Source organism: Caretta caretta, chromosome 9 (genome assembly GCF_965140235.1).
Source record: "Caretta caretta isolate rCarCar2 chromosome 9, rCarCar1.hap1, whole genome shotgun sequence".
In the NCBI taxonomy this organism is placed as follows: domain Eukaryota; kingdom Metazoa; phylum Chordata; order Testudines; family Cheloniidae; genus Caretta; species Caretta caretta.
In genome coordinates, this window is record NC_134214.1 from 30,252,336 (window position 1) to 30,278,601 (window position 26,266).

The 26,266-nt window shown below is 42.2% G+C and overlaps 1 protein-coding gene across 2 annotated transcripts in view; it reads left to right on the forward strand.

The window, feature by feature from the left end:
• LOC125642555 (phospholipid scramblase 1) overlaps window positions 1-22,658 on the forward strand; it is a 53,296-nt gene extending 30,638 nt beyond the window's left edge. For both annotated transcript variants that reach the window (XM_075132193.1, XM_048864131.2), the window contains 3 exons: window positions 4,739-4,900; window positions 6,124-6,285; window positions 17,527-22,658. In XM_075132193.1, coding sequence (XP_074988294.1) covers window positions 4,739-4,900; window positions 6,124-6,285; window positions 17,527-17,586 — 384 coding nt within the window. In that variant the 3' untranslated portion in view covers window positions 17,587-22,658. The remainder of the gene's footprint in view (window positions 1-4,738; window positions 4,901-6,123; window positions 6,286-17,526) is intronic.
• Window positions 22,659-26,266: the final 3,608 nt, after the last annotated feature.

A 26,266-nucleotide genomic window follows, 5' to 3' on the forward strand; every position in this document is an offset into this window, starting at 1 on the left:
AGGGTCACATGTCCTTATCACAAGTCCTTACATGCTTTACTGACTCACAAGGGCAGACATTGCCTGTATTCTTTCTGAGGTGTCCACAAGAAAAGCTTACTGGATGGCATGAATTTCTTCAATGGCCCATTGTGAGCTGAGTGTCCTTAATGGGCCATCAACACATAGCTGTCTAGTCTAGCTGTCTGATGCAAATCTATCTGCGGGGTGTCACCCAGAAATACAACACATGTGTAAGATACAAGTACTCACTCATATTCAGAACTTCAGCTACACAGATGATACATGAATATAAACAAGATAATCATACTTAGCAATTCATAACTTTTCTATTGGTATCTTACATGACATACTTTGTACAAGACTTATGGAAATTCTGAAATAGTGGTAACAGTGATATAAATGGTCACCTTTCTTATACACAGAATCACAAGACCTACTTTACTTATGCTAACTTGCTTAAGCCAGTGTCTTATAGAATACAGGCCTGTAGGTTTCTTGTGTTACTGCTGAGTAAAATAAAAAGCTAAGCTAGCTCTATGGGCTACACAGTAGGATGGTGTCTTCTGTTTAGAGTCACAATCTGCCCTCCATTTCCACTACAAATTTTTATATATATATGCAAATAAAGTGAAACACCACATGAGTTTGGAATGTAAAATTATTTTATGCTAAGCAAAATCTCAGTTTTAATACTGTTCAGATAGATAAAAACAATATTGAAATTCCTATAATTAAAACACTATTAAAACTCTTACTAGGACAAAGTTAAAGCTTACTCTGGCTTAACTTAACTGGCTGCTTTTTGTAGTATTATGGGTCCAGCAACTTTGGGGGTTGGCGGTTTGGGGGGATGGGAACATGTTTTTTTTTTTCTTATTAAACGATGGTAGCATCTGTGACAGTTCTCACAGAATGTTCAGACAAATCTCCTTGAATCATTTAAGAAACAGTTGTAGTCTTCAAGTGATTTTTTTCCACACTGATTCTACTCTTGGTGCTCATGAGCATGTGATTAGATTCTTTTGAATAGCAGTGTCTGTTGCGAGATCCCTTGCAATTACTGTGGCTTAGAGTATGAGAGGCAAGGTGGTCTCAACCACTTCACAGTTCCTTCAGGCTGGACTATGTGGTTTGCAAGTCTCTTCAACATGGTTTTTTGTTGTTGTTGTTGTTGAAGGGGGGTGTAATTTCCCTGGTGGAAACAAGGCATTGATAGTTTTCCTCCCAACCTCCATATCTAGGACCCAATGCCCCCCACTTCTCCCTCTGTACACAAGACCAACCTGGTTGAAGGCAAAGCTCCAGGAGTCAAGATCTGTTCCTTCTGAGCCTTGGCAATGTCCATCATTAATGGTCATGTTAGATGCCTCCTTTGATTAGGTGAGGGGTGTATGCCTAAGCATTGCTCGGAGTGCAAGGCTTTTTCAAAGTATGTGCAAAAATCCAAAGAGGGCAGACTGAAGTTGAATCTTTTGGAGACTTCAGTGGTTGGATAACACTTTTGGAGACTTCAGTGGTTGGATAGGCAAGCCAGCTAAGAGGCCACCTCCCGCCAGTCAATCTCTTTTCTCAAGTGTTCCTGTAAACTGCTGTGCCAACCTGAGCTCTGGGGACACTCTCTTGTATCCTGTTCCTTTCCTGCTTCAACATTGGTGTGAGACAAAGTCCACAAGGACACTCATACCACGGACTAGGGAAAACTTAGATCTCCCTTGCCATGCGGAAATGGTCCTATCTAAGCCTTGCACATATTGGCCCCCTTGGAGTCATTCCATATGGCAGAAAGCCAACTTCCCAGACAGTTTCAAATCATCTCTGAGGCAGCATGTACAATAACTCTAGTACAGACTCCCCAACTGTCCGTAGCAAAGGAAAAGGAAAAGTTCAGCAGGGAGGAACTCTCCTCAGAGCACCAGCAACTATTGGCCATATCTTCGTTGCCTCCAGATGAAGCAATCAACCTCTCCATCCATTTCCCTCCATAGGTGAGCTCAGGATCTTTCAGGACCTGATGAGGCATCTGGCAGGTGCTCTTGACTCCTCAAAAACATCCAGGAGAAGCAGCACAAGCTCTCAGGCATTCTTTAGCCCTCCGAGTCGGGCAATTGCCCATTAATGAAAGGATAAATCGTTTCTAGAGCCTGCTGAGATCATTTGGCTCACTGTCACCTGCTAGCAAGTGGACAGAAAGTATCGGATAACAACAAAGGGGTTTTAGGGTATTCTTTCCAACATCCCACTCTGGGATCTTTGATCATCCAAGTTGCACAAGAACAGTCTAAATCAGAGGTGGGCAACTATGGCCTGCGGGCCCCATCCGGACTGCGGGACCATCCTGCCTGGCCCCTGAGCTCCTGGCCGGGCAGCACGGCAGCGTGACTGGCTTTGGCATGATAAGGGGGCGGGAGTGGGAGTTCCAGGGGGCAGTCAAGGGACAGGGAGCAGGGGGCTGTTGGATGGGGCAGCGGTTCTGGAAGGGGCAGTCAGGGAATAAGGAACAAGGGGCTGGATAAGTGTGGGACTCCTGAGGGGCCTGTCAGGGGGCGGGGCAGTAAGGGGACAAGGAGCAGGGAGGTTGGATAGGGGGTCCCGGGAGGGGGCAGTCAGGGGACAAGGAGCAGGGGGGGTTGGATGGGTCATCGGTTCTGAGGGGGCAGTCGGGGGTGGGAAGTGGGAGGGGGGGATAGGGGGTGGGGGTCAGACTGTTTGGGGAAACACAGCCTTCCGTACCCAGCCCTCCATATAGTTTTGCAACTCCAATGTGGCCCTCGAGCCAAAAGGTTTGCCCACCCCAGTCTAAAGAGCAGATCAGAGGAACTCTGAGAGAAAAGGATCCAAACAAACTGGATCTCCGCAGATGCAAAGTGTATTTATCAGTGAATTTACAAAGTAGAGTTGTGAGCTACCAGGTGCTCCTCTCTAAATACAATTCTCTCTTTTTGGGACTGATTCTGTTAATTGATGGATACGCTTCCCAACAAACATCAGGAAAAACTAACATCTACCTTGGCTGAAGGGTGGCTCATTGTGAGAACAGCATGCCAGGCTGCACTGGATATGTAAGACACAGTACCAAGAACTATGGTGTCCATGGTCACACAATAAGACACTCCTCCTGTCTGCAGATGTCAAGCATTCCCCGAGAAGTCCAAGTGACCACTGAATATCTTCCATTTCAATGGAAAGACATGTTCAGCACTGGTACCAACAAGGCTTTGCACTCATTAAAAAAACAGATAGAGCCCAGGCACAAACAGCATTAGAAACTGAGGCCTCAGTCCTCATTCTGCTACAGATCCCAGCAACAGTTCCCACTGTGTCCATCAGAACCACTGAGGAAAGGCCTACAGTTCCACCAGTGGTGCTCATCAACCTCACTCTGGCTGTCCCCACAGCAGGGACAAGTGTGAAGGAAGTAGCTTTGACAGGACAGTCAAGAGCCCACCTGGACCATCTCTGAATCAATCCACTTTTCTGTTTGACAACCACCTTTATTATTTTAAATAAGCTTGGGCTGGGATCACCTCTGACGGGTCCTTGAGACCATAAGGAAGGTTTGGGGCTGTTCTAATTCCCTTCCCACTGCTCTTCAGGTACCCTTCTCACAGGATACTTCTACAACAAGAAGTAAACTCCCTGCTACAGTTGGGAGTGATAGAGGAGGTTCCTCAAATTCAGAGCGGGGCTTCTACTCCCATTACTACTTGATCCCAAAGAAGATCAGGGTGGTCATCCTAGCTTTCATCATTCCTATATTTGATCCCATGAACTGGTTCATGGCTTTCAACCTACACAATGCTTGCTTCCATATCTCAATACTCCCAGCATACAGAAAATTAATGGTGTTTATAATAGAAACATCCTATTATCAGTACAGGGTCCTATCCTTTGGTTTGTCCATAGCCACAAGATTTTACTAAGTCCTCGCTGTAGTGGTGACAGTATATTTAAGGAGACAAGAAGTCCTGGTGTATTTGTATTTGGATAATTTGGCTGACACGAGGCTCTTCTCCACAAGTCAGAAACTCTAGGCAGAACACCTTAAACCACTTCGCCTCCCTCTGCCTCATGATTAGGGCTCTGTGTTTGTCATGGAGGTCGTGAAAGTCACGGATTCCATGACTTTCCGTGACCTTTATGACTTCGCAGCAGCCAGTTTTGCTGACCCAAGGGCCACCCAAGCAGCTGGCTCCAGAGACAGCAGCTCAGGTGGTCCCGGAGACAGCCATACTGGCCGCTGCTGGAGCAGCTCTGCAGCCAGCCAGTGGGGCGGCCCTGCAGCCAGTCATACCAGCCGCTGCTCAGGCAGTCCCTGGGGCCAGCCACACTGGCTGTTGCTCAGGCAGCCCATGACTTCTACTAAAAATACCTCTGGCTAAATTATAGCCTTACTCATCATCAACAAGGATAAAGCAACACTGACTCTGAGACAGAGCATAAAATTTATAGGAACAGTGTTACGATTTTGCCAACTTGGAATCTATCTGCCACAATGGACACTGCTATTCAAAAGAATTTGATTTTGTGAGCATGTGGGCGCATGCACACCAAGAATGTAATCTGTGTTGACATCTTAAAGTACTACAGTTCCTGTAGGATATATAACCCGTTCTCTGCATTACAGTATTTCTCTATGCTGAAGATTATTTTACAAGCATTTAAAACAAATTGGAATAATTATGCAGATACTTAACTTTTATACCACTTCTGTGTTGTGTTTTTTTTTCTTTTGAAGCTTGAAGTTCAGGCCCCTCCAGGTACACCAGTTGGCTACATAAAACAAAACTGGCATCCCTGTCTGCCTAAATTTACTATTCAAAATGAAGCAAAAATTGATGTATTTAAAATCATTGGCCCATGCGTTGTATGCAGCTGTTGTGAGGATATTAATTTTGAGGTAGGTAACATTGTTTAAAGTGTTTGTATTCCTCTCTTCTATTTTTAATTGGTTGGTTTTCCTAATAGTTTAATATCTCTAACTGGTCTTATTGTTACTAATGGACCATTTCCCACAAAACTAAGTTGTAATGCATTCAGTAATAACATTTGGTGTTTAGATAGTCCAACTGTTTGCATATGAAAATCTTTGAAAACAGTTATCTTAGTAAATAACCCAGGTTTCAAACATTGTCATGATAAATCAACTTTCAGATTACCAGACCATGAGATATTGAATGTTTAGATAATATTTCATCCTTTTTTTCCCTTTCTTCCTGTTGGAGTGAAGCTTTTAGCGCCAATTAGAGTGTACCTTGCATATATTGCAGTTGTTTTACTGTGGTGGTGTTGAAATCTCTTTAATGTTTATCGAATTAACAGTGGAAAATATCATTATCTTACTTTAGGTAGTAAAAATAGATTCAGTATACACTTTTGAATAGATTCAATACATAATTTTCCCTTAGTACTGTATTTTTAAGTATATTAATTAAATGACAACTTTCTAGAGCCACTGACTTAATTGTTCAGTACTTGATGTAAATGATCAAAATGGATCAGCATGAGTGGATCATGTAATTTTATTATACATTATTTAATTCTGTAATTAATTAATTCTTAAACTAATGAAGAGTTAATGAATCCTATTTTCATATTCCAGATACTAGTTTATTCTAAAACAATGTATAGTAATCATAAGCAAGGGTTTGCAAGATCATTCTAAGCAGGCTTAGTAGCCACTATGTTCTTCAGAATAGCCATTTTACATGGCTTTGAACACTGAAACCAGTTTTCAAAAGACATAATGTTGACATATGTCTTCTCCCCTACTTTGGAAAATTATCATGTAATCTTTTAATATCCACGTAGACACCTGTCACTGGGTGAAGGAACCTTGATTTACAGTACTTCTAACAGTGTTGCCCTGCAACCTTCTCCATTACTGTGCTGTACTGTGTAGTTAGCACTGATATGAGCCCAAGTTCTAGCCTAGGATTTGCGCCCATGATTTACTGATGTAGAGTTGAGATTACCACAATATTGAATACCACATGCTGTAGTACATATAACAACCAATATAAATGTGAATATCCTGAAGTTTTTGAATGAGCATTTAAAATGATCACACAAAATCTTTTTAATTATGAGTGGCAGACTTTCTTTGTTTTTATTTCAAACTAGGTGAAGTCGATGGATGAAAGTTCTGTAGTTGGAAGAATTTCTAAGCAGTGGAGTGGATTTGTGAGAGAGGCATTTACAGATGCTGATAATTTTGGAATCCAGTTTCCACTGGATCTTGATGTTAAGATGAAAGCTGTCATGATTGGTGCCTGCTTCCTCATTGTAAGTCTGCCAATCCACTAACTTTAAACAATGAATATATGCTCATTTCTGTTCATCTATATGTTAAAATTGTACTGGGATATGACTTGATCCTGGGCTTATTGAAGTTAACAACAAAGCTCCCAGTGACTTTGAGGGTGCAGGATCAGGTTCCTAGGAGGCATGACAAATGAATTATTTCAGATAATGGAATTACATTTGGTGCAATTGGAAGTATAAAATTACATTTAGGAATACACTTATTTATTGCTGATATGCCCGCTCTTGTAAAGTTTCACACCATTTCTATGCCATAAGGAACCAGTTATCACTGCATGGCTTCTTTGAAGCTGCTGTAGGAGCCATTCCATTAATTAGCTGACATTTACTAAACAAAGAGCAGAGCAACTTGTCCCTTCCCTTGAAGACTACTGTAACCATGACACGTCTGGTTTCTGCTAGATGTTTACTGTCAAGCTTGAGTTTTCTGAAAATGGGGAAGAAAACTAGAAGGAAGGAGAGAGGCATATGCATCAGCTCAGGGATGGAAATGTCAACAATCCACCTTGCTCTGTAGCAGCAATCTTTATCAGACCATTATTGATTAACCAGAGCCTTTTCTTACTTGGCTATGTTGTTTTGTGTGACTTTGTCATGCAGATAAAAATACGGGAAACAGCCCTGCTTAGAGACAACAGTTTGGCAAAGCACGCAAGCATGTATTTTAAGTCCCATTGATTTTAATGGAACTTAATCAAATGATTGGTACAGGGATGGAATTAATCATATGCTTATGTGTTTTGCTGAATGGGCCCAAAATGCACAAGGCACTATAAAGCACAAATAAATTGTTTGCGTGTGTGTGCTGTGTCTTTTTGTTGGGTTTTTGTTTTGCATGTGTGTAGCCAGTCGATTTCTCTGATTGTGGGTGGGCAAAAAAAAAAAAAGGGTTGGTGGAAGTTAAAGAATGGGAATCAATGTTTAAATTCCAGGCCATGTCAAAGAACGAGGTTTCAGATTTCTGTGAAGTGAGGGAAAGTTAAGGAAGTGCCCACTCCAATACCTCATCCACATGCTTCTTAGAGTTGTTGCTCAGCTATTGTTTAGCTACTAAATTCCCCTCCAACACAGACACTGACCTTCCCCCCTCCAATAAAAAAAGCTGTTTTTCTTCATTGTGGGCACTTTAGTTTGCGGGCAAAATGACAGCTGTGATGTCCTGTCCCTGTAGTTCCTCCAATTTTCTCTATCTCCTCAGTGACAGGCAAGATTAACTAGATTTCCTTCCTGGAGAAAATGGCAACAACATTTTATTTCAAATTTCTGCTTAACAATTCAGTTTAATTCCAAGCTATGTCCTAGGACTGTTCTATCTTTTGGTGAATTTTCCCCCTCAGCTTCACTTCCCCTTCTGAGATGCTACATTGATTGGTGCACCTGCAGGCTCCAGAGAGAAAACTAGACCAAGGAATCTTAAAGGCGAAAAAGAAAAAAGTCAGTCTGGTGCTTTAACCCACAGTCTCTTCTCTCCCAGTGCCTCCTTTATCAAGTTTCTCTTTGGGAAGTTTAGCCACATCTGTGGCCAGAAGTGAATTTTCCCCTTAGCCCCATTATATGTGGAGTCACAGTGCAACTTACCTGGGCAGGAGAGGAGCCAGGAAGGATTAGGGAACCTGGTTATGCTGGACATAATGAAGGCACTGGTCTCAGCTGCCCACTCTGGCTGAAGACCCCTCTGCTTCTATCCCCCAGGCTAAAGAGAGAGGCAAGATTGAAAAAGCTGACAAAGGTACAAAAACGCTCAGGCCTGTGGATACCCAGAGTAGTACTTTAGAGCTGCAGCTGCCCCTCCCTTCTGCTTTAGAACTCAGTGTATCAGGGGTTGGACAAATCAACAGGCCCAAGACAAATAAAAGGGATGATCTCTAGAACTTGCACCAGCAGCCACACCCCTGTCTGTGGAGGTCAGCCACTTTCTCCCGCTCCACCTCTCCTTGGACCACAGATGGAGGGCTTTGTACACAACATAGATGCTGCTGATGCTGGATTGTGGTAAGGGGACTTCAAGCCTAGACCACTTCCCATGCTACCAGCTCTGTAACAAGCCTCCGAAGATTTTCCAATGGATATCCTAAGCTGGCACCTCCAAGAGAAATGCAGACTCTTCTGATCGCTTTGCAGAAGAGAAGTGTGAAATTTCTGACTTCTGGGAAATCTGTTCTCAAATCTCACTCCCTCCGGAGAGGCTGAGAAAGTGCCCCAGTGCTCGAAGGCTGACAGTGTCTCCCTTTGATGGTAGGGAGAGCCCTAATCATCTGAAATGTTTTTGGGACAATCTGAAATCTTTCTTAGCACAACTTCACTCTTCCTTCTGAAGCAGAATCGTAGGAACAATCTTCCAAAGGGGAAATAAATAAAATCTACATCTGGTACCCCTGCTTACCTTAGGAGTACAGAATGGCAGATTAAACCCAATAAAGACCAAGCCGCAGACCTGAGCAGATTCCTCTATACACACTAAAAATGATCAAAGTAATAAAACATATATGTTAAATAATCCTAACAGTCTTTGAGGAACAGTGCTGTGAAACTGTGCTCAGGAGGTCTGTGGCTACTCTAAACAAATGATAGCTGTATCTTTCTTCTTGTACTTATTGGGACGATATCATAAGAATGTGAGAAGTGCTTTCAGCCACACCTAGAAGTTTAGGAAAGTGCTGAGCTGTCATTCCCAACTGTCACTGAGTTACAATACCCTACCACAGCTGCCATTTCCGCTTCCCCTGCGGCTGATGGTGGAGTGACAAAAGAAAGAACAGTCCAGATGTGAACAAACAAACGGTTGGCCCACCGTTAACTTATTTCTAGCCTCCCTGGCCTCAACTTTAAGGCCATAGAGTTGCTCAGGCAGTCATACAAGCCTAGACCAATAGCGCAACAGTTTTACAACCAACAATCTTATGAACTAACGTGTAAAAAGCAAAAGGTTCAGAAGTCCCATCTCCCTAGACCTTCTGTGGCAACAACATCGGTCCCATGCCAGCCTCCATTGAAATGATATTTTTGATGGGAGTTCGAGAGCTGCAAACCAGTGATGCCAACACCTGCCGATTCCCCCACACTCTGCGGGAATTTTCTAGGACTCTTTCCACATCTGGATTGCAAAAACAACAGGCAAGTGGGGGTACTAAACATTATTCATTCTGGCTATACTATCGAATTTACCTCCCTGCCTCCTCCAAACACCCCATCCCCACCCCTTTTCAGGGGCCATTTTCATAATCATAGAATCATAGAATATAAGGGTTGGAAGGGACCCCAGAAGGTCATCTAGTCCAACCCCCTGCTCGAAGCAGGACCAAATCCCAGTTAAATCATCCCAGCCAGGGCTTTGTCAAGCCTGACCTTAAAAACCTCTAAGGAAGGAGATTCTACCACCTCCCTAGGTAACGCATTCCAGTGTTTCACCACCCTCTTAGTGAAAAAGTTTTTCCTAATATCCAATCTAAACCTCCCCCACTGCAACTTGAGACCATTACTCCTCGTTCTGTCATCTGCTACCATTGAGAACAGTCTAGAGCCATCCTCTTTGGAACCCCCTTTCAGGTAGTTGAAAGCAGCTATCAAATCCCCCCTCATTCTTCTCTTCTGCAGGCTAAACAATCCCAACTCCCTCAGGCTCTCCTCATAAGTCATGTGTTCCAGACCCCTAATCATTTTTGTTGCCCTTCGCTGGACTCTCTCCAATTTATCCAATTTAAGGAGATTCTCAAACAAGAAGTAGAATCCCTCTTGCAAGCGTGGCTTCAAACTGTACTCACCAAACAAACAGTCCATGAATGCCATATAACTGCGTCCACCAAGGTTTTTTTTTCATAGGTATTTAGGTCAGAAGGGACCATTATGATCATCTAATCTGACCTCCTGCACAACGCAGGCCGCAGAATTTCATCCACCACTCCTGCAAAAAACCTCTCACCTATGTCTGTGCTATTGAAGTCCTCAAATCGTGGTTTAAAGACTTCAAGGAGCAGCGAATCCTCCAGCAAGTGACCCATGCCCCATGCTACAGAGGAAGGCGAAAAACCTCCAGGGCCTCTTCCAATTTGCCCTGGAGGAAAATTCCTTCCCGACCCCAAATATGGCGATCAGCTAAGCCCTGAGCATATGGGCAAGATTCACCAGCCAGATACTACAGAAAATTCTTTCCTGGGTAACTCGGATCCCACCTCATCTAATATCCCATCACAGGCCATTGGGCCTATTTACCATGAATATTTAATTACCAAAACCATGTTATCCCATCATACCATCTCCTCCACAAACTTATTGAGTTTAATCTTAAAGCCAGATAGATCTTTCGTCCCCACTGCTTCCCTTGGAAGGCTGTTCCAAAACTTCCATCCTCTGATGGTTAGAAACCTTCGTCTAATTTTAAGTCTAAACTTCCCAATGACCAGTTTATATCCATTTGTTCTTGTGTCCACATTGGTACTGAGCTTAAATAATTCCCCTCCCTCTCCGGTATTTATCCCTCTGATATTTTTATAGAGAGCAATCATATCTCCCCTCAACCTTCTTTTAGTTAGGCTAAACAAGCCAAGCTCCTTGAGTCTCCTTTCATAAGACAAGTTTTCCATTCCTCGGATCATCCTAGTAGCCCTTCTCTTTACCTGTTCCAGTTTCAATTTGTCCTTCTTAAACATGGGAGACCAGAACTGCACACAGTATTCCAGGTGAGGTCTCATCAGTGCCTTGTATAACGGTACTAAAACCTCCGTATCCCTACTGGAAATACCTCTCCTGATGCATCCCAAGACCGCATTAGCTTTTTTCACGTCCATATCACATTGGCAGCTCATAGTCATCCTATGATCAACCAATACTCCAAGGTCCTTCTCCTCCTCCGTTACTTCTAATTGATGCATCCCCAGCTTATAACTAAAATTCTTGTTATTAATCCCTAAATTCATGACCTTACACTTCTCACTATTAAATTTCATCCTATTACTATTACTCCAGTTTACAAGGTCATCCAGATCCTCCTGTAGGATATCCCTGTCCTTCTCTAAATTGGCAATACCTCCCAGCTTTGTATCATCCGCAGACTTTATTAGCACACTCCCACTTTTTGTGCCGAGGTCAGTAACAAAAAGATTAAATAAGATTGGTCCCAAAACTGATCTTTGAGGAGCTCCACTGGTAACCTCCCTCCAGCCTGACAGTTCACCTTTCAGTAGGACCTGTTGTAGTCTCCCCTTTAACCAATTCCTTATCCACCTTTCAATTTTCCTATTGATCCCCATCTTATCCAATTTAACTAATAATTCCCCATGTGGCACGGTATCAAACGCCTTACTGAAATCTAGGTAAATTAGATCCACTGCGTTTCCTTTGTCTAAAAAACCTATTACTTTCTCAAAGAATGAGATCAGGTTGGTTTGGCACGATCTACCTTTTGTAAAACCATGTTGTATTTTGTCCCATTTACCATTGACTTCAATGTCCTTAACTACCTTCTCCTTCAAAATTTTTTCCAAGACCTTGCATACTACAGATGTCAAACTAACAGGCCTATAGTTACCCAGATCACTTTTTTTCCCCTTTCTTAAAAATAGGAACTATGTTAGCAATTCTCCAATCATACAGTACAACCCCTGAGTTTACAGATTCATTACAAATTCTTGCTAATGGGCTTGCAATTTCATGTGCCAATTCCTTTAATATTTTTGGATGAAGATTATCTGGGCCCCCCGATTTAGTCCCAGTAAGCTGTTCGAGTTTCTCTTCTACCTCAGATATGGTAATGTCTTCCTCCATATCCTCATTCCCATTTGTCATGCTACCATTATCCCGAAGATCCTCTTTAGTCTTATTAAATTCTGAGGCAAAGTATTTGTTTAGATATTGGACCATGCCTAGATTATCCTTGACCTCCACTCCATCCTCAGTGTTTAGCGGTCCCACTTCTTCTTTCTTTGTTTTCTTCTTATTTATATGGCTATAGAACCTTTTACTATTGGTTTTAATTCCCTTTGCAAGGTCCAACTCTACTTGACATTTAGCCTGTCTCACTTTATCCCTACATGTTCTGACCTCAATAAGGTACCTTTCCTTGCTAATCCCTCCCATCTTCCACTCCCTGTATGCTTTCTGCTTTTTCTTAATCACCTCTCTGAGATGCTTGCTCATCCAGCTTGGTCTACAACTCCTGCCTATGAATTTTTTCCCCTTTCTTGGGATGCAGGCTTCCGATAGCTTCTGCAGCTTTGATTTAAAATAATCCCAGGCCTCCTCTACCTGTAGATCCATAAATTCTTCAGTCCAATCCACTTCCCTAACTAATTTCCTTAATTTTTGAAAGTCAGCCCTTTTGAAATCAAAAACCCTAGTTGCAGATTTATTTTTGTTAATCCTTCTGTTCACTTTGAACTGAATTAGCTCATGATCACTTGAGCCAAGATTATCCCCTACAACCATTTCTTCTATGAGGTCCTCACTACTCACCAAAACCAAATCTAAAATGGCATCCCTCTAGTCGGTTCAGCAACTACTTGATGAAGGAATCCATCAGCTATCGCATCTAGGAAAATCTGAGACCTATTATTATTATTAGCACTCGTCCTCCAGTCTATATCTGGGAAGTTAAAGCCTCCCATGATCACACATTCTCCATTAGTATTTACTTTATTAAAAACATTAAAAAGGACTCTATCCATATCCAAATTAGATCCCAGCGGTCTATAGCACACCCCAAACACTATCCCGGGGAGGCTCTAATAGTTTTCTTCCCCAATGTAATTTTTGCCCAGACAGACTCTGTTCTGTCCATTTCCATCCATCGCTTCTTATTTCTTTACATCATCTCTGCTATGATGGAGGAATCCCCAGCAGGTATGCATGAGTGTGCCATTCCTTTCCCCCTCAGTAGATGGGATATCATTATAGATGCATCTCTTTTAGGCTGGGGGGCTTGCAGTGCAGGGCACTTGGACTTCACAAGAGACCAGGATTCACATCAGCAATCTGAAAGTGAGAGTCCAGGAAGCTTGCAAAGCCTTTTTCCCGTTCATTCAAGATATCCATATCCTCATCATGTCGGACAATATGACAACTGATTTTTACATCAACAAGAAAGGACAAGTGAGATCCTTTCCCCCGTGTGCAGAAGCAGTCACCCTATGGAAATATCGCAACAGCAATCAAATCACCCTGTTGGCAACTTACCTTCCAGGGGATCAGAATGCGCCGGTGGACTCCCTCAACAGACACTTTGCTATGAACCACAAATGAGAATTACATGACTCCATGGTAGACAGTATTTTTGCTCTGTGGGGAACCCCTGCAAGGGACCTGTTTGCCTCTCAAATGAACAAATTGCAACATACTGCTCCAGAGAAGCCATAGTCATCTTCTCTCAGGGCAACAATCTCCTCTTTCCATGGTCAAACCATCTATGCCTTCCCTCCCTTACCACTCCCACCTCAGGTCTTATGGAATATTTTGTCAAGACAACGCACAAGTCATCATCATCAGCCTCCAGTGACCCAGACTGTTTTGGTTCCCAAGTCTCTGATGCATATTGTCTCTGTCGCTGATCAACATTCAGTCTTCTTCCAATCTCCTGACCCAGGGAAAGGCAACATCAAGCATCCCATCTCCCAAGCACTCCATCTCAGGGCTTGGTTTTTGGATAGGTGTAAATAATACAGCATTTGTGTTCTGAAGCTATGCGAAGCATTCTTATTACCAGTAAAAAAGATTGCACTAGAAAATGCTACACTGACAAATGGAAGCATTTATCTCGTGGGAGCAACAAAAACGTATATCCCCAGAGATTACAGGTATTCCCCTTATTTTGGACTCCCCCCGCCGCCCCCCCTTCAAAACAGTGGGTCTTTCCGGCAACTCTTTACGAACCACCTGGCAGCAATCACTGTGTACCACCCACCTTCACATGGTTACTTAATTTTTGCTCCTGCATTGACTACCAGTTTTTGGAAGGGTCTGCTCAGAGTCTTTCTGCCAATAAGGAAACTTACTCCTCAATGGACTTTAAATCTTGTTCTTTCAGTGCTCGCTATCCCTTTGAACCACTAGATATGTGTTCCATGTCTCATGGATAGAAGAAGATTGCATTTGTGGTAGCCATCATTTCAGCCAGGAGGGTGGCTGAGCTCAGAGCACTGATGGCAGATCTGCCTTACACTATATTCCCTAAAGACAAAGTCCCATTGCATTTACATCCCAAGTTCACCCCCAGAGTAGTTTCAGAGTTTCATCTGAACTCGTCAGTTCGCTTACCTGCGGTTGTTCTTTTTTCCCCCAAAACCACATGCCTCTGAAGAAGAGAAGAGACTTCATTCCCTCGATACGTGATGAGCCTTAGGGTATGTCTAGGCTTAAAATGCTACAGTGATGCAGCTGCGCCTATGTAGCACTTCAGCGTAGACACTCACTATAGCAACAGGAGGGGTTCACCCATTGCTGTAGTTGATCCACCTCCCCGAGAAGCAGTGGCTAGATTGACAGAAGAATTCTTCTATCGACTTAGCGCTGTCTACGCCGGGGGTTAGGTTGGTATAACTGTGTCTCTTAAGGGTGTGAATTTTTTACACCTCTGAGAGAAGTGGTTATGCTGATGTAAACTCTCAGTGTAGACCAGCCCTTGTCCTTTTACCTGCAAGAGACAAAACCAATCAGAATATCTCCCAGATTGTTTATTGCTGTAGCAGAAAGAGTTCAAGGTCAAGCTATGTCTTCTCAGGGGATATTTAAATGGATCCTGGTCTATTTCTTACCCTGCTATAAGCTGTCTAATATTCATCCTTCTCATGGGGTGTGGGCTTATTCTCCAAGAGCACAAGCAACATCGGTGCTGTTGCTTCTAGAAGTACCTCTGCGTCCCATTTGCAGAGCAGCTACTTGGATTTCCAACCACACATTTGTGAGGTGATATGCTTTAGTACAGGACTCCTCCACTGACGCATCTTTTGGGATGATGGGGATTCAGACAGCTCTGCCACCTGCAACCTTGCACCCTCCTCCTACGTGAGTATTGCTTGTCTGTCATCCACAGTGGAGTACACATAGGGACCAACACTCAAAGACAAAGAGAGGTTCTTCATGATGTGAGATCCCTATATGTATTTCACTACCCACCCTCCTTCCCTTTTGCTTTAGATCGTTCTTGGATTGTAGTAAAGAAGGAAATGTCACCTGGGCAAGGATGAAACAACCTACCTTTCATACACTTTAGGAAAAGGCAAAGTGCAACCCTTGGTCAATAAGATCCAAGCCCTCCAGACATGCCCTATGCCTTCCTCAAGGAAACAGGTGTGCCGTCTTTTAGGACTGGCTGATACCACTGATTTTATTCCTGAGTTCTCAACCATTGTGGCCCCTCTTACCGATCTTCTCAAGAATGGTAGTCCAAAGAAGAACCAAAGGTTGTGAGGAGGCTTCTCAAACCCTGAAAGCCCAGCTCTGCTGAAAACCCGTCTTCTACAGCCTTGACTTCACCAAGTTATTCCTGCTGCAGACCAATTCTTCGGGCGTGGGCATAGGGACCATTTTATCCCAAGTAATGGAAGGTGATGAGCACCCCATCCTATATATCTGCTGGAAGCAGTTCCCAAGAGAGAGGGCTTACTCCATGATTGGAAAGGAAGCATTAGCAGTAAAATGGGCTATCAACTAGCTCTGCTACTACCTTCGGGGTGCTCACATCATGCTAGTCGCTGACCATTCCCCTCTCCAATGACTACAGGCCATGAAGGATAATATTCCTGAATTATGCGTTAGTACCTGTCCTTCCAGCCCTTTTCTTTCTACATCCAACACCAGGCTAGCAAAGCACACCTGAATGCTGACTTCTTTTCACAAGGTGGAGGAGACCAGATTGGGGAGGTCAGATTCCAGATGAGGTTATGGGGATGGGGGAATGTGTGATAATGCAGAGAAACTGCCTGCCAGCACAGCAGGAGCTAAGAAGAACCTTTGAGCCCTGCTAGCCCTACCCTATTATACCTGCAGCTAATGCCAGGCCTGGAGCGGGTAAAAAAGGAGAGTCTAGCCTAGTTCAGGGCTGACTGGCAAAGACAGGAAGGAGCAGTAGCCTGCCGGCCAAGGCAGCCAACAGGGAGCATGTTCTGACTCCCAGCCAAGAGAGACAGCGGAGGAGACCTAGGAGCCTTTAGTAACTGTAATGGCAACTGAAGTATCTGTCTGACTGCAACCCAGAGACATTGTGGAGTTTGGCAGTACCAAATTGATGGCTGCTCCTCTTGAAAGAGCTTGGAACTGCAGTAGGGCACCACCCAAGATCCACAAGAGGGCGACCTGGGCGGCAAGCCACCCTAGCATATTGGACTATAGGGGCCATGCCCCAAACTAAATGGACTCTGGTAGGAAGTAGCCCAGAGCAGTGGATTTAGAATCCCTCCTCAAAGAACCCCCTGTTCAGTGGTCCGCTCACACAGGGCCCTGGGCTGGGACTCGGTGGAAATGGGGGTGCCCAGGTCCTCCTAGCCCCACTGCCTGAAAGACTGAGGCACCTTAACCAAGGAAATAAGGGGCCGGACATCAGGCGCTCCAACAACTAGGCTGCCTGGCTCTCTACACACCTTGTTACCAGGAGAAACTCACCACCACCACACGGAGAATATAATTAAAGCATCTGTAATTTAGGAAAGAAAGATGGAATTATGCTTGTGTAAAAGTTGTCTCAACAAGAAAGAAATTAAGAGGTGGGGCATTCCCGTCCCCACCTCCCCCAGCTCCGCTAATGACTGACAGGTCTGGCTCTGTTCCCAACCTGCAAGCAGGCTGGAGTATGTAAATAACAGATATATGGATATTACCTAAAAAAAAAGTACACTTTCAGGTAAGCTCAGATCGTTTTTCCTATTCTTAGTACAAAAAAATCGTCAATTTTCACTTTTTAAATGGTAAACTAAAAATAAACTTTTTTATGTTTGGCTACTTTTATTTGGCACACAGCAACTATGTTTGTTCAGAAATCCTTATTCGTACTTTTATCACTGACACAGCATGTGTTCTTAGGAAAGTAAACTTTGAAGATTGTATCAAATGACCCAAGGGGAAGAGAGCATTATTTTGTATTTTCTGCAAAATAGAATTTAAAACCCCCATGAAGTTTTAGTTCTCAGAATAATCTCTAAAAGCATTAAGATGACTCTGATCTACATACCTGGCCTCTTAGAACTATCTAATTCTATGTTCATTTTCTTTGCTGTTTAGGATTTCATGTTTTTTGAACAAACTGGGAATAAGAACCAGCGAGCAGGAGTGTGGCAGTAGAATCTATTGTTGGGCTTAAAACGTGCTTACATAGAAAAGTTTCACACGGCTTTGTGCTCTTTTTCTAAAATATATTTAAAAAATCCAGTATATATAGAACATGTATGGATCTTTTGCTTATTGCTAGTTTCTTTTGTAACTTAGGGTTTCTATTGCCCTATTTTATTGTTTTGATATTGCAAATACAATTCTATACCTCTGATATAATATAGATTAGATCTGTATAAATAATGTGAAATGTTTGTGAATCTTCCCTGACTAGAATATGAACTGCAAAAATGATTTCTTTATTCTTGTGAGCACTTTGTAGAAGATCTTTTATAGTACTGGAAGACTGGGAGTAATCCTCTGTCACTTGCACAAAACTACAGTTGATCCTACAACAAGGGCAGATTTTTTAACTTTGTCAATGTTTTATTTTTAAATATATATATAAAAATTTCAGTTCTCTCTGTAATATCTATATATTGTATATTAAACACTGTAATCCTATATTTTGTTTAATTATGATAAAATAGATATTAGCATTCATATTTTGATGTTTATAATATATTTCAACTATATAAAAGAAAATAACATTATATGAGAGCAGAGGTGTAAATGAAAGGTCTGTTTCTTCCACTATCTTCATCCGCATCTCACAATCCAGATGCAAATTTGCCCAACAGAAGTAGAGTGCCTCACTGTAATTTAACTATGTGCTAACTGATACTGGCAAAAGTGATTCCTAAAGACATTGTATACAGCTGGTAGTCTTTCAGAATTAGCAGTTTACCCAAGCAAAATTAAAGCAGACCTAAACCCTTTTTAAAAATAGACTTGTCCCACTTACCTAGAACATGAGGGAGATTTTGGTGTTCTGGGTTAAAATTTGTTACAGTTATTGATAGGCCACTTTTTAACTCTTTTAAAAGCTGGATCATATAGTGACCTTCAAACTCATTTTTTTTTATGAATTTTTGATTCTTTGTAGTATGATGGAAACATAACTGTATGGCGGCTTGTACCTTAGAGTGAATCCTCTTTCACTTGCTCAATAATTACAGTTGATCGTAGAACCAAGGCAGTTAGGTAAACATATTTAGAGAGAAAAGAAAAAAGTCAGAACAGTTAATGATTTCCCTCTCTTTTTGCTCTGGTAATATCATCACTCCTCTTCCCGGCCACTGGCCTAGGCACTAGCTATCAGAGGTATTTAAGAAGACTTGGTAGGTTAATTTATTTGTAAACTCAGCAAATTAGTATGGAAATAGGGAGAAACAGACATAAGACCCCATGACGCTATTTTTATATAATCAGTTTTCAACTGTTTTGTCTTCTCCTTTTGATTATGGTTTATAAGCATTTTTATTTGAACTGGGTAAACAAATGAATACATTTGTCAGTTCCGAGCCCCTATTCTCACAAGCACACACTTGCTTCTCAGTCCCAGATTCTTATTACATGCTAAGGGTGGCATTTTTGTGTGAGTGCCTCCATCTGTGTGATATTGTTGACAAGTCTATTCTAATTACTTGTTCACTTTTCTCAAAATACATTCCTTTTGTTTAGTTATTCAACCTTTTTAAATGTGACAATGACTCTGCTGAAATAACAAAAGGCCGATGAGCCATAGGACTCCTCTGCATAATGCCCATATTATTATTTTTTACTATTTGCATTACCGTTGTGCCTTGGAGTTTCAGTCATGGACCGGGATGCCAGTGTGCTGGGTCCTATACAAACAGAAAACAAAAAGACAGTCCCTACCCCAAAAAGCTGACAATCTACATATAAGACAAGGCACAGAGGATGCAGACAGACTGAGGTGGGAGTACAAGGAAACCATGAGAATTCACTTGTCAGCATGATAGGTTGTGATCTCAGCACATCCATAACCTAGCCATTCTTTGTAGGCTTCATGGTAAATAAGAGTTTCAAGAAGGATTTTGAAGTAGGATGAAGAGGTTTGAAGTAGTTTTGCAGATGTTTACATCTGATGAGTGTATATTTGTTTTAACTCCTGCATGAGAGCCAGAATATATACTTATAAAAATATTCCCTGCAATCATTACTGATTAACACAGCCAACAGGTAGCCACACCTAACTTGCCCCGGTCCCTTTTCCTCTTTGAGTGAAGATGCTGCACAAGCATCACTTCAAACATAGTCACATTAAAAATGTGTAATAACCTCTTTCAGCATTGCTGTTGATGGTGCCAAAACAAAGCATGACTGCTATATTATCCAAGGTAATATATATTCTGATGCTTAAATCATAGGACCAGATACTTGGGTCCAGCCAACCCACAGAGGTTTGGGGGAAATGTGGCTTTAAGCTTTCTCAATTCTGGAGTTAGCTGGAGGACAAAATGTTCCCCTTCATAATTTTTAGCAGCTTAAGGGCTGTTCTAAATCACTCCATATGGAGTGTTCCCCTTGGGATCATTCTGCTGTGTGAGAATTGCCTGAGTGGACTGCTTTCCATCTCAGTTCATTTCTTCCCAGGAGTGAAGGAACCACCAGCTTTACATCTGTCTAAATATAAAAGGAAGGGTAACAACCTTTATGTATGCAGTAATATAAAATCCCTCTTGGCCAGAGGTACAGAATCCCCTTACCTGTAAGTGGTTAATCAGTTCAATTAACCTAGTTGGCACCTGACCAGAAGGACCAATGGAGAAAGAAGATACTTTCAAATCTGGGGGCGGGAGCAAAGCTTTGTTTTTGTGCTCTGTGTGTGTTCCTTCCGAGACAAAGAGAGAGACCAAGGAAGTAATCCAGCTCCTTCTGAATGATACATCTAAAATTACAGGAATAGTAAGTAATAGCAGGGAAATGCGTTAGAGTATCTTTTGATTTAGCTTGTGAATTATCCCTATGCTTAGAGGGAGGTTTATCCCTGTTTTTTTGTAACTTTAAAGTTTTGCCTAGAGGGGACTCCTCTGTGTTTTGAATCTGATTGCCCTGTAAAATTACCTTCCATCCTGATTTTACAGAGGTGCTTCTTTTACTCTTTTTTTCTTTATAATAAAGTTCTGATTTTTTTAAGAATCTGATTGGTTTTAGTGTCCTAAAAACCCAGGGATTTGGTCTGTGCTCACCTGTATCAATTGGTGAGGATATTATTCTCAAGCCTCCCCAGGAAAGGGGGTGAAGGGGTTTGGGGGGAATATTTTGGGGAACAGAAACTCCAAGTAGTTCTTTTCCTTGAATCTTTGTCTAACTCACTTGGTGGTGGCAGCGAATACTGTCCAAGGACAAGAAGGGATTTGTGCCTTGGGGAAGTTTTAACCTAAGCTGGTAGAAATAAGCTTAGGGGATCTTTCATGCAGGTCCCCACATCTGTACCCCAGAGATCAGAGTGGGGAGGGAACCCTGACAACATCACCTGGGAATTTTCTCTACATCAATCAAAGCATCCCCAGCTGTACTTGAAATGTAACTCTCCATCCACAGAGGATATAAAGGCAAGATCCAGGTTCCTGGCTTGTATTATGTACAATTGTTCTTATTCATTATTCAGTAGTAACAGACGTGGGCAACAGGATTTAGATCCTGCTGGATTTCTCCTCCTTTTAGAAAAAATGATGATTTTGCTTATCTCAGGAGAAGGAGGGAGAGAGGAAAACAAACTGGAAAAAAACCTAATGTATCTCTGATTTAGTGCCAGTATCGGTGTGGCAAATTTTCTTTTAAATATCTTTTTAAAAATTAAGTAGCTATTTGGCAAGCCCTGAGAGGTGGTTTTACAGTGTGATAGTTCTGGAATCATGCCTGTATTGCATGTTCACTAGTAGGACTATTCATAATATTCTTCTGTAGCTCATCCATTTTTGTTACATTCGTCTGTTAACTGCAGCATTTTTTTCGCTTGATTGTGACTTCTATTATCTGTAATATTGAAAAGAATGTTTACTGAATGCAGTATTGTTTTCCCTCCACTGGTTCTCTGAATTAACAGGGTATTTAGTTCCTTTTTATTTAACTAAGGGTATGATACTTGCTCCCATAAAATAAAGTGGAGAAGCACCAGTTGAGTGCACCTCCAAAGCAAATAATTTTACAATTTTATCATATTCATAAATATTTGTTTTATGTTAAATGAAAGTCAAACTCCAGTTAATTGTTTTCAATTTCAATCTGAATTACATCTTTATTGAGCTCTGCCAGCTATCATCCCAATATAATTGACTTCTTTTTACAGCCTTTACGCTTCAGTTTTTTTTACCTTAGCAGTGTTAGTCCCTTTTAAATAACCCTTTCATGATTCCCAACTTTTCTATTTCTGTTTGGCTTTAAACTTAAAACAAAAAACAACCAAGGAAACAACCTCCCCTCCCTCCCCCATGATGCTCTGTACCTTGGGGGAACACCCTACACCTCCATGTTCATCTTTATAAAATGATTATGTGGTATCCAATGCAAAGTTTGTCATGTTTGGTGTCTTCGGAAGGCTCATAATGCACCGAGCATGGTGATTATAGAAATGTTATAGTAATGTTATAGGTTATAATTTCATGTATATAGTTATGAGGCTGAAAAAATGTATCCTCATGGCTTACAGCAAGCCCATGCAAAAACTCTCCAAGAACAGAGAGGTAGTTTACACCTCGTCAGGGCATGGATAGGACAAACCCAGCCCAGCTTCACAGGAACAATGGACACTGGCTTAGGCAGCAACAAAAGAATCTGTTAGACCTTCCAGGGAGTCACCCCCTTCCTTTGGGCAGTTTGGGACTGTGATGAGGTAATGCTCACCTGACTCTGAAGGGTGGGGCTGGGGGCAAAGCCAAGAGGAAAGAAAGGACATGATAAAAGGGAGAGACATTTTGCCATGCTCTCTCTCTTTCACCTACATCTACAGACACCACCACCACCAAGCGACTGAACCACTGATCAAAGGGGAGAGCCTGGCTGAAGAGCCAACCTCTGGTGAGAAGCATCTAAGTTTGAAAGGACATTTAAAGTGTTAAGATCAGCTTAGAATGTGTTTTGCTTTTATTTCATGTGACCAAATCTTATTTGTTATGCTTTGACTTGTAATCACTTAAATCTACCTTTATAGTTAATAAATCTGTTTGTTTATTCTACCTGAAGCAGTGCATTTGGTTTGCACTCCCCTTGGGAGACAGAGACTCCCCTTGGGAGAACAAGCCTGGTACATATTGATTTCTTTGTTAAATTGATGAATTAATATAATCTTGCAGCATCCAGTGGGCATAACTGGACATTGAAAGACGGAGGTTCATAGGGTTGTTCCTGGGACCGGAGATATTGGCGAGTGTCATTCGCTTGCAAGTAGCTGGGAGCAGCTTACATGCCAGAGGCTGTGTGTGAACACCCAGGAGTGGGGGTTCTCGCGGCAGAGCAGGGTAAGGCTGGCTCCTAGAGTCAAGGATTGGAGTGGCCTAGCAGATCATGGTACACTAATAAAAATGATACCAACAGGATCTTGTGTCATAAATATAAGGGGAAGGGTAAACCCCTTTAAAATCCCTCCTGGGCAGAGGAAAAATCCTCTCACCTGTAAAGGGTTAAGAAGCTAAAGGTAACCTCGCTGGCACGTGACCAAAATGACCAATGAGGAGACAAGATACTTTCAAAAGCTGGGAGGAGGGAGAGAAACAAAGGGTCTGTGTCTGTCTATATGCTGCTTTTGCTGGGAATAGAACAGTAATGGAGTCTTAGAACTTTTAGTAAGTAATCTAGCTAGGTATGTGTTAGATTATGATTTCTTTAAATGGCTGAGAAAAGAACTGTGCTGAATAGAATGACTATTTCTGTCTGTGTCTTTTTTGTAACTTAAGGTTTTGCCTGGAGGGATTCTCTGTGTTTTGAAAAAAGAAAAGGAGTACTTGTGGCACCTTAGAGACTAACCAATTTATCTGAGCATGAGCTTTCGTGAGCTACAGCTCACTTCATCGGATGCATACCGTGGAAACTGCAGCAGACTTTATATACACACAGAGATCATGAATCAATACCTCCTCCCACCCCACTGTCCTGCTGGTAATAGCTTATCTAAAGTGATCATCAAGTTGGGCCATTTCCAGCACAAATCCAGGTTTTCTCACCCTCCACCCCCCCCCCCCCACACAAACTCACTCTCCTGCTGGTAATAGCTCATCCAAAGTGACAACTCTCCCTACAGTGTGCATGGTAATCAAGGTGGGCCATGTCCAGCACAAATCCAGGCTTTCTCACCCCCCCCCCTTTTCCCGGGGACGGACACACACACACACAAGCTCTAATTACCCTGTAAGGTATCTACCATCCTGATTTTACAGAGGTGATTTCTTTACTTCTATTTACTTCTATTTCTATTAAAAGTCTTCTTGTAAGAAAACTGAATGCTTTTTCATTGTTTTCAGATCCAAGGGCTTGGGTCTGTGGTCACCTATGCAAATTGGTGAGGATTTTTACCAAACCTTTCCCAGGAAGTGGGGTGCAAGGGTTTGGAGGATTTTGGGGGGAAGACGTGTCCAAACTATGTTTCCCAGTAAACCCAGTTAGAGTTTGGTGGTGGCAGTGGATATTCCAAGGACAAAGGATAAAATTAATTTGTACCTTGGGGAAGTTTTAACCTAAGCTGGTAAAAGTAAGCTTAGGAGGTTTTCATGCAGGTCCCCACATCTGTACCCTAGAGTTCAGAGTGTGGGAGGAACCTTGACATCTTGTAAGAGGGACAAGGCAAATTGCCACGTTTATTGTAAATACAACAAAATATTCCTATATGCAATTTCTATATAGATCCATTCACACACACATTCACACACAGGTTCTACATAAAGGTTGTTATAGTTACCAGCCTAGATGTTGCTCGTGCCAAGTCACTGGCCAGGTGGCCTGGACACGAGAGTGGAGCTGAGTCGTTGTCAGATGCGCATCCGATGCTCCTGGAGGGTGGTCGTAGAACCAGACTCAAAGAACACAGTCCCTGGACCCAATTTTTATAGGTCTCTGGTTCAATACAAGTCTATGGAAGTTGTTTCATCATGCTGAATTTACAATTGACATGACCATCCATCAGCTAAATCAGCAGGTGGTACATCCATGATGGCTCCATGATGGCTAGGTGTTATCTTCTTGTTCTTCCTTGATGCGTTTTGGGTGGATTCCGGTTAGCCCCCCGGGGGTCATCCGGTTATCTCCACTTTGCATATTCTTCGGCCCATCGATATCAAGGTTGAAATTCTTAGCATTAGGCTGGCACCATTTACTAACCAATTATTTCCCTGCTTCAGGCTCTCAATTCCATGCATCATTCATTCTTTTACTTAACAACACAATCTATGACTCTTGATTCATTTAACAAGTTTTATCCCACTATCTATTTTTCCCTCTTCGGATACCAAGATTTACATAGGCATGACAAGGGGCCCCCGCGGGGGAAGAGCATAGTTTTAAAGAACAGCATTGTTTCCTCAAAGTACTTATCACTTTCCAGCACAGACTCTTTGTCCTGTACTGGCCTGAAATAATTAGCACTTTGGCCTTGCATTTGTTACAGAGTGAAATTCAACAGCATGGAACTGATGTTCATACCTTTTTACAATACCTATATACTCTTTTGACTATCTTTATTTCTACCACTACATAATTATAATTCTATCATACTTATATAACTTTGAGGGCGACCCAACAATCACCGGTCCAGACAACACCAGAGGGGAACGTCACCCCACACACACACACTCAAAACAACAGAGCTCGATGCTGAAGTGTGTCTAAGCTGCGTAGAGGGCCATGGGTTGTGTATGCAAAAGTGGCTTTAAGCTTACCTTTGCATTGCCTGGCCCTGTCCACTACATCACTTTATGCTGGCTGCAAGAGCCACAGGAACCAAAACGCCAATGAGTTTCACTATACCACAGGGAGTGCCAGCCTTTCTCCTCTTTCCCTGCTATGCCAGAAGTAGCAAAATTGAGAGGTATATGAAGCTCTGTGTTGGCTCTTACAGTGGGGTGATTGTCCCTGGGTTGGTTAAGCTGGTGTCAGGGCTGGTTTATGTTGTCAGTGCAATGCAAATGACTCCATTACATCAGAAAATTCACCCTAATAATTATCTCCCATTATTATTTATTTATATATTTGTAGTGCCTCAGAATGCCAGTTGTGTATCGGGGCACCAATATGCTAGGAACTATACAAACACATCACAGAAGGCAGTCCCTGCCCCAAAAATCTTACAGTCTGAACTCAGTCATTTAATAAAGGTTTCAGATGCTATGTTGGTTCTGCCTTTCCAATCTTGGAACATATATTGCCCTCCATGTTGTAAAATATCTGAATGTAGGATCAACCACTTTAGTATCTCCACTAGCCTGTGCTGCAATCACAAACTTGTGCAAAATTGTGCCCTGCATGAGAGTTGAGAGTTGCATGAGAATGCCACTGCCACTTACTTATGGTGGCTAATAGCAGTACAAACATTATGTAATAACTATGATCACTACAAATACACATACCAACAATGGCCAGTCAAACTGGAAGTAGCACTATGTGGCAATGGCTAAAATGATAATATAACTGTTCAGGGAAAGGACCTATAGTGTATATCTAAACACATCTAATGGCATTTTTCTAATGTATGTTTCCTTCTAGGACGTGATGTTTTTTGAACATTCTTGAGACTGGTGATAATACAGCTATCCTGTGCAGTCACCGGATGCTGGGAGCTATCTACCCCAAGATTGTG